The 9,753-nt window shown below is 31.9% G+C and overlaps 1 protein-coding gene across 8 annotated transcripts in view; it reads left to right on the forward strand.

Moving 5' to 3' along the window:
• LOC118185800 (F-BAR domain only protein 2) overlaps nt 1–2,587 on the forward strand; it is a 115,795-nt gene extending 113,208 nt beyond the window's left edge. For all 8 annotated transcript variants that reach the window (XM_035355709.2, XM_085812942.1, XM_085812943.1 and 5 more), the window contains one exon: nt 1,194–2,587. In XM_035355709.2, the coding sequence (XP_035211600.1) occupies nt 1,194–1,240 (47 nt within the window). In that variant the 3' untranslated portion in view covers nt 1,241–2,587. The remainder of the gene's footprint in view (nt 1–1,193) is intronic.
• Nucleotides 2,588–9,753: the final 7,166 nt, after the last annotated feature.

Below are 9,753 nucleotides of genomic sequence, written 5' to 3' on the forward strand. Positions count from 1 at the left end.
TATGCCACTTGACCTCTGGACTGAGCAAGTACAATGTATAAAAGAAAGATTCAACATAAAGCTAATTCTTAGTAAACTTAAATAAAATGTCAGGAATCTTCTTTGAAATACATAGGACAATTATAAGTGCAAAATACAAACATTTGAAGAAATCTTGTAATTTAGTGATAATTACTTGATAAAACATATGAATTTGTTTCATTCTCGAACTTGTTTTATTATTATGTTAAGTGTTAGATTGTATTTAGTAATAATGCATTCTGCATACAGATCTGTTTTACTTTTTGAGTGGTATTATAAAAATGAAGTTCAGGGATAAATGCTTTAATTTATTTTCCATTTGTTGACAGGTTCTTAATTTTTTTTTTTTTTTTTTTTTTTTTTTTTCATGGAAAATATTTAATTTCATGTGCAGAAATGTATATGAACCCTGTTGAAAGCTTTTAGTTTGTTGAGTTCTAGTACACAGTGTGCATTCATAAGGTGGCTGCAGTTGTGCTGCTAGTTTATGTAAACTTTCAGTTGGGAAGTATTGTAATGCCATCTGTATCTCATTTAATTTTGAATCCATTACACAAGACCTCCTTGCTGCCTTCATTTCTTTAATGCTGACCAGCGGCTAAGTGGTAAAATCACTGAGCATTAGTACTTCTGACCTGAGTTCGATTCCAGGTGAACAGTCTGCCTGCATGGGCATTTTTGTGGTTTTCCCTATTTGTAATGTATAAATGAGCCAGTTTCCCTTAGCAAGTCCTCCACAAAGGCATTCCTTTCCTTAGGCAGATAGCCCTCGTGTGCTTTGGCATAATGAAATAAACCTGAACATGAATATTTTCATTAACACCTGTGGTCTTCCGAAAATGGTTCAGTTGGTTTGTTTGGCATAGGCAATTCAAGATATTTTCATTTAAATTGCCACTGCTCATATACAAATGTTTTTGAAAATGAACTTTTACAATCCATGTTGTTCTATTAAAAATTCGCATAATGTCAGTATGAAACTCTAAAGAAGCCAGCCTTGCATGTATCCTGCTTATCCCAGAACACTATAATGCTATCTTTTTATATATACTTTTTAAACACACAAAATGATGGGTTGCATGATCAGATAATGATTTCGCTCTTTCACTTTCTATTTTATATAATTGCTTTACTTATTATTATGTTGAAATTATATATTGTCTTTATTTTAGGGAAGTACCTGTGTGAATCAGATCCTGTGACCAATAGCTATACATGAACTCTAAAAACAGTTAACTTCATCTGTAAAATGGTCCATTCGTGATAGAAGTAATAAGATATGCTCCACTATACAATGCAAAAATGCAGTTCTCAGGACTCAGAATACTGGCCACTGAGTTGGCTAGCCAAAGGTCTATGTATACTTCACTGCTGTCTATCCCATCTTTTTGTATGTGAACTGTTGTCCGGTACAGTTTGTTAATTGTAAAGATAATATCATAAGAGTGCATCCTCTTTGCTTCATTTTTACCTCAGTAATTTATACATCATCCTATTTTATCATAATTAATTATCAGATACTTGTTTTTCAGTGCTTATACATTAGAGAAAAATTTGTGTCAGTTTTTGCTTTCCTGAAAATATTAATTTCGAATTATTTCAGAAGGACCAAATTCAGGGCAAATAATTTTAAAATTTATTGTTACTTTCTGAATCCTCTTATTTCAAGTTATGTTTCATGGTAAAGCAGGAAGAAAAGCAAAGAGGATGCACATAACTAAATAAACTGAAGTCCATGAATGGTTTCTACTTTCTATAAAAGAGCTGAAACTTTTCTGAAGGATAACTGTTCTAAGTTCTCACCAACTGTATGTGTACAGCTCTCCACAAAACTGCTGGTTTTTTATACATACATATATTATATATAAATATCATATGTAAATATGCTCTAGTTTTTTAACTTTTGATCTAGATTTACAGTGTTATATTTTTTGTATTTTATTTTCAAGCACTAGTAATATTACTGTTTACTGCAAAAGAGCTAATTGTTGGTTAAACTATATATTTCCAGATTTATTGAACAGTGTTGCACGAATTGAAAAAGAAAATAATTAATTTTACTGCACATGGTTTTTTTACAAAACCTTTGCTTTGTTGATTAAAATATTTTGTTGTTTAAAATGTTATTGTGCAACTGTATGCTTCTCTTAAAATATTTATGCTTAGCATAGTTAATTATTTAAAGTCTTGCTCATATTATTCTACATTATTTTGCTGGGCAAAAAACATTTTTAACAAATTTGCCTCCCTAGATCTTTTTTAATCTTGTAATATTATTAATATGCAACTTGCTTTTAAGAAGGTATTACTTTAATGAAACTCCTCTGTCTAATATAATACAAATCTATGTTAAAATATTATTTTTATCTACTTTTATTATACCTTTAGGAAATGTTTGTAGTATTTACTTTATTCCAAATGAGAAATATTTCTGTAAAAATTCATAACAAAAAAATAGCTTGCAGTTATTAGGATATATGTCTACTTCCAGTAGCTGTTATATTAAATATTTGGCTGCTTTGTAATAATATCAAATTTCTATTTGAAATTAAAAGTTGATTATGAATATTTTGTTTATTATTTCAGTTTTGTTATGCTTCCTTTTAATTGACTTCCTCTATTATGGATTGTAGTCAAGGGAAAATGAGGTGAAAACAGTGAGTATTTATGCCACTGTAGTCAAATGTAAAATAAATAATTTAACATAGAATTTTCTGAAGCAATAGCATTTAAGAAATTAAATAAATTGTAACTTATAATACAGTTCAAATTAACATGAATACATCATTTAAAACTATAATTTTAAAGAAATGTTTTGTTCCATGTATTTTAGCATAGATTTCACACATCTGTTTCATTTGATCATCATGAAATTAAACCTTAATGAAATTAGTTGAGAGATTTATTGATTAATTGTCTTTTGTTTTCAACTTTTTCACAGTTGACTAAACATTGTGGATAGAGTTGAGATCAATGAATTTTATGCAGGTCAAAAATACATTCTTCAGTGCATCTAAAAAGCACTTGTAAGTTCATAGATTTATGGCATGGTGCAAGGTTTCGTTGTAGAATCTTATTTCTTTGTAAAAACATCAGTCTTCTGTACAGTTTCAATTCTAAATTGAGTGCAAGGAGTCAAGTATCAAAAAAGAAAAAAATTCTGGTTGTTTTAAAGACTAGTTAATGTGGTTTGGTGAGGTCTTTTCTGTATCTGATTTCCTTATGTGTTGTGAATCCCAATCCTTTGCAACAAAATTTCTTATCAGAACAAAATAGTCATGTTTATCATCATTTTAACTTCCATGCTGGATTTTTTTGAAGGACTATTGTTTTTGTTTTGTGATTTTGCATTGAATCACAATAAATGTCCATTTCACTTTTCAAATTGTTCCCACCAGATGATAGAATCCTGCATTATATTTGAAGAAATTAAATAATGAAAAATCTGCATAAATGTATGTCATTTCTTGCATTGTGATTTCTTGCTCGATGGTACATAGAGCCATCGAATTTTGAATGAAGTAATCCTCCTACGAATATGGCATGTGTAAGACCAAATTTGAAATTTGGATCTTGTTTTATTATCGATTTCATATTTTGTAAAATTTTAACGAATTTTTGATTAACAAACTCAAGGATTTCAAAGCGAGCAATGGCAACAACACTTTGCGCAGAAAAAAAAAAAAAAAACTTTTTATCTCCAGCGCGTGAAACTGTGTATCGTAAATTCTAAAGATATGCTCATTTTAAAATTATTTTTCGACATTGCTATTGAACTGAATTTTATGGTTTAAGTACAAAGAACATGGTATTTAATAAATAAAGGTAACACACAAAACATTTAAAAAAATGCCCCTTTAAACGTAATTTAAAACTTGAAACCTTTCAGTTTTTTTTTTTTTTTTTTTTTTTAATCTGGTTTTTAAAAGTTGATTTTTATGAGATCAAACAGCATTTATGACTGCCTTTGAGAAATTAGCTATCAAATTATAGAAGCATGGACATTGAATGAGATAGCCTTTTTGTGTAGATTGAAACTTTTAAATTGAAGGTTTTCTGTCGTCTTCCTAATCAAGACTACAGTATTATCAGTTTTATGCTTTTTACCACATTTTTCAGTTCGTGTTGGATCAGTGATGCAGTATTTTTGTAAAGCTGAGGAAATTTACTTACAGTCCTAAAGTCATACAGCTTTGAGTCATAGAAGTGTGTTGATTTATTAAAACAATTTTTACATCTCTTTGATAAAAATTTCCTGTGATCGAACTCTAACCAAAAATTTCAAAAATAACACACTTGTTAACTTTCGGCTGAGCAAAAAAGAGAATTAAAAGGCATTTCAAATAAAGTTATCATATTTTTACTGCCTTTTTGCACAATTTATTTGTGTGAATAAGGATTTTCTTCCATGCTCTATTTGAAAAATAAATACAGAAGAAAATTAAAAGTGTATCCTAATTTACAGCTGTATATTATAAGGAAAAATGTAAGGGATTAATGGAGAAAAGCATTCTTTTGAAGGGGTCAATGCTAGAAAAAGGAGTCCTGCTTTAAAGTAAAACTCTGTAGTCCCAAGAAGCATCGTAAATCATATCCTAAAGTCCATACAAAATTCTTGATCTCACCACGTGTCTGGGTAATATCTAAATTAAATTTACACCATATATCTCTGAAATATTTAAATTAAACATAGTTTTAAAAGCATGAACACATGATTTGGAGACATTCTGTAGCTGACTTTATTTTCACCTTGTTCCATATACACTGGTAATGATTCCATATACACTGGCTGAGATAGATAGATCCCTCTCAATGATTTCATGAGAAACATGCTCTTAAAAGCATGTTTAATTATTACCAGTGTGTATGGAACAAGGTGAAAATAAAGTCAGCTACAGAATGTCTCCAAATCATGTGTTCAGCTGTAGGTACTAATGCTGTATCGTATAACACTGTGAAGGTTCAAAAAACAAGGACTATGGCATTCAAGAAGCAGAGAGCTCTGGCTAGCCTACTGATGTTGATGAGGCCCTGCTGCGAGAACTAGTGGAAAAAGAACAGTATGCAACCACTCGAGAGCTTGCTTAGGAGTTAGACGTTAATATCATGTCCATTAATCGAGCTATGCATCGCATAAACTTGACGTACAAGTTCAATCACCGCATAAGCTGACTAAAGTAGATAAGAACAGATGTGTTCGGGCCTGCACTAATCTGCTGGGATATCGTTGGAAGGACAAAATTCTGGACCACATCATCACTTGTGATGAAAAGTTGATTTACTTTAACAACACACCCCGGAAATGGGGCTGGTCTGTACCTCTCGGCAGTGTCGCAAAATGCAGTTCGATTAACAAAAAGATCATGCTTTGTATCTGGTGTCATTGCTGTGGTATTCTCCACAAAGAGTACCTGGAAAAGGTAAAACCCTCGGCAGTAAAGTGTACAGTGAGATGCTAGTACGTGTTGACGCTGATTAAGGAAAAACATCAAAGTGAGTTGCAGCACAAAAAGGTAGTGCTCCATCAAGATAATGCAAGACCACATGTGTCTGCATTCACCAGCTGAACTCTACGGACTTGAATGAAATCTTTTGCCACACCCACCATATAGCCCCGACATCATTCCTTCAGATTTCCACCATTTTTCACACCTGCAGCTACATCTTGCTGGTGCTACTTACAGGACGTCCGATGTGAGATTGATCTGTTTACAGAATGGCGGCCACCAAGTTTCTGGGCCCAAGGCTTTGAAAAATGATCAAAACATTGGCAGAAAATTGTAGATTTATGTGGTAATTACTACCTGCACTAAAGATACTATTTTCATGTTTTTTTCCTAACTTGATTAAAAAAGTTTTTTGGCGGGAAACTTTCGTTACAACTAGATATTTGGAGCCATCTAGTGGCAATGAGAACAACTTAAGGCAGTCGACCTCCAACAGCAATGAATATAGGTTGAATAGTATTATGTCTTTGTGACTCAAATATTAATTCTAAATGTTAAGGTGCTCCGATTTAGGGTATTTTTGCTTTGATGTATATTTTCTTTATAACTGTTCCTGCGCTTTGTTAGTAAACACTTTTAAACCAGCTTGGTGTTTGAGTTTATAGAAGAAAGGTTACACCAGTGCATTCCTTGAAAAAATGAAGACTTATACAGGTATTGCATAGAAGAAAGGAAATCAGTATCTTTAGAAATTTAATAAAAGGTCCTTCTGTTATTGAAATCACAATGCAGACTTATAATCCAGAATAAATATTATCAAATCGAATATTTCAAAAAATGCACTTTACATTTTAAGCATTAATTAGAAACCCCGAAATCGTTCTAAACATTTGTAAACACCCTCTGTATTACAATGTTTTTTTTAGTACCAGGGGTGCTATTAAGTCTCACGTCTCAAACCTTATTTTTCTGTTTGTATCACTTTCCAAATGTTTTTGCTATGTAATTTGTGTGTACAGGGTGTTTATAAAGTCCCCAAAGAATTTTAAGTTTGTTGTTTAGGAATGGAATAACTTATATCCTTATAGCTGGTCACAATTTCACAAGTAAGGTTCAGAATTTTTTGACAAGCAAGGCAAATTACACAATCTGTACATATTCACCACTGACTGCATGCAAAATATCAAGCCGATATCCCAGTTCTATCTATGTACGAGGCATATGGCATGATCGGTGATTGTAATGACAGTGCTGATTCTGGTCTTTAGGTCCACAGTGTTCAAGACTTTCGAATGATAAACAGTATATTTTACATAGCTCCTGAGAAAGAAGTCCAAAGAGGTCATGGTGGCCGTGCAATGGGTCCATCCCTGCTAATCAACGTTCTAGGGAAATAGGTCCATCCCTGCTAATCAACGTTCTAGGGAAATAGGTCCATCCCTTCTGATCAACATCCTGAGAAATAGTCTGTCGAGAAAACTGCGAACACACAATGCCCACCGTAGTGACACGCCATCCTACTGAAAAATGACTTCTAGATGACAATCTTTTAACTATGAACTAATGTAATTAATCAGTGTATTGAGGTAAATGTTTGTCCATGGAAGAAAAATTGTTCAGTCCTGTGCTAGTAGAGAAGCTGCTAGTATTACGTAGTGACTAGCAGAGAAGCTGCCGATGCTGCGCTGAGACGATAATGTGTTGGAGCAGAGAAGCTATCGATGCTGCGCAATGCCCGTGTTGTGCTGACAGACAAGCTGTCGATGGTAGCAGTGTAGGTCCTGTGCAAGTAGAGAACTTGTCGATACGCTTCAGCGTTGACCCTGTGTCACCACAGAAGCTGCGATGTTACGCAGTGTCAAACTTAAGCCAGTAGAAAAACTCTCGATCCAATGCAGTACCGATTCTATGCTAAATTACTCCTTATTTAAAGTTGCTCTCAGAATATATATGAGAAGCATATGTTTTTTAATAGCATTATTAGAATGCATATGAGGAGCATTTGTTTTTTAATATTAAAACTTATTTTTAAATCTTTTACAAGATTTGCTAAGTGGAAGAGTCATCTGAATTTTTTCGTTCTATTAATAAGTTGTTATTATCATTAACCCTCCGGAGGTTTTGTAAAACATCAGCAACTTTGTCAATGAAATGCTTCAACAGCGTGGAAGTTTTCTGTCACTGTATCCACCGAAAGCGTTTAGCAGTTTTTCTTTACCCCCTATACCTGCGGAGAATCATCCAGATGAACTAATTAGTGTCGTCTTTAAAAGTATCAATCACTGTCAGAGCTTTGCCCTTCGGGAGTTTTCAAGAAGTAGAGTGTTTCGAAAGCGATCTGACCTTGTAACAGTAACTGTTTGCTTTATGCTATGGATTTTGTTATCAAATGAAAATTTTGAGGGAAATTGAAAATCAAGACTTTAAAAGAAAGAAATGTAAATGTTTAATTTTTTTTCTGTTCATAAACCTCCATTTTTATGTATGTATACATGTATGTGTGCATGTATATATATATATATATATAAATTTTATGGAAATCAATGTGCATACGGCAGTAATATTAAAAAATATTTTTGTCTTTCTAATACCCTTCACTTTAGTTATTGAATATACCTCTTATATACGATTGCTTGCTAGGATAAAAGGAATATTTTCTTACTAAAACAATATGATTTTCGATAGTTCCCAAGATAGTTTACTTTTTTTAATAAAGTAAATATTTTGTTAACTTAGAAAATTTCTTATTTTATTTGCAACTTCGGGTATTTTTGATCCAGAGTTTATTTGAAGCTACGGATATAAATAATATTTTACAATTTACTTGATATAATGACAGAACTAATTAAATAAACATGAAGTAAAAAACTTGTTTATTTGCTAATGATAATTACAGATGTCTAAGTTTTTGTCATGCAATTTTCCGCTTTTGTGTATAGCCATGAGTAAGGAAAGCAACGAGTTTATTAATTGTGCCATAATGATATTGTTTTATTTAAAATCTAAGAAAATATCAGTATATTTTACTATTCCACTACTTATTTTAGGGGGGGGGGCTAAGAGCAAATAAACAGGTGCTCTTAGAAATTCCTGCATTGAAAAATTACAAGAGCATTAATGAAAAAAGACATCGGATTTTGACAGATTCATTCGTATGGTTTTATTAATCTCTATAACTTTAATTCTTTCTTTTTCTCTCTATATAGAAAGAAATATACAGAGACTCTAGTCTAATGCTCATCATGCTTACTTATTTTAAAAATTTTATTTAATTTGACTATGGCAAACCACTCGAAGGCCACCTGCCTAAGGGTAGGGATGTCTTCGTGGAGGAATTTCTGAGGGAAACTGTCTTATATACACAATGCACGTGTGGAAAACGCCTACGCAGTGAGCTCGTTTGCCGAAACTCGAATTCTCAGCCGAATTATCAGTGTTCAGAGACTTTATTGCTCGTTCGCTGATAGGCCAACGCTCTTGATGCGTTTTATTGAATATAAGTTTTGTATGTGCAGTCGGAAAATTGAAAATATTTTTTGTCAAAATATTTTAGTTAAATAGAAGCAATGCATAGTTTTACTAAAAATTTTCTATCAGTATTACTTTCAGTGTAATTACCTAATGCAGAAACATAAAGTTTTATAAATATTTATATTTATAATTTGGTTTTCGATATAATGAATTAAGATTTCCCAGAATTCTATACATTCTTAAATTTCATTTTTCAATATAATAATATGCAGTTATTTTTAAAGGGTGTAAATGGTTAAAGTTTTGAAATATGAAAAGAAAAAAATTATGTTTTCGCCAAAAAAAAATGCAAATGATAACGAAATTTAAAATAAAATTGTGTAGAACTGATCATGATTAGATTCATCTTCTTTCAGTTAGGTTTTTTCAAGAATATTTATGTGTTCAAGAATATACATGCTCAAAGTGCGAATATTAGAAATTACAAGTAGAAGTAAGCTTTGGAACAGAAATTCAACTAATTTCAACGAATACCTGGGATAATATGATCACAATCTATCTGAATATTTAAGAAAGGCTTGGCAACAGGTTTGTTTCCTATAAGCTCATATTTATTTATTATTACATACATTGTGACTGCTATTTTTTTATGCAGAGAATGTTTTCCCCATCTAGGGTTTGCAACAAAAAAATTAAAGATTTTAATTTCTGTAAAACAAAATACAAAACAGACCTTCTAAGGCTAAACTGATGTGTAAAACCCTTTTTATTCTCCAAAATGCACAATATATTTCTACTTCAACTAAAAGAAGAA

This window comes from Stegodyphus dumicola, chromosome 3, assembly GCF_044657685.1.
Source record: "Stegodyphus dumicola isolate Sdum_Otavi_A_Nest chromosome 3, ASM4465768v1".
Lineage (NCBI taxonomy): Eukaryota > Metazoa > Arthropoda > Arachnida > Araneae > Eresidae > Stegodyphus > Stegodyphus dumicola.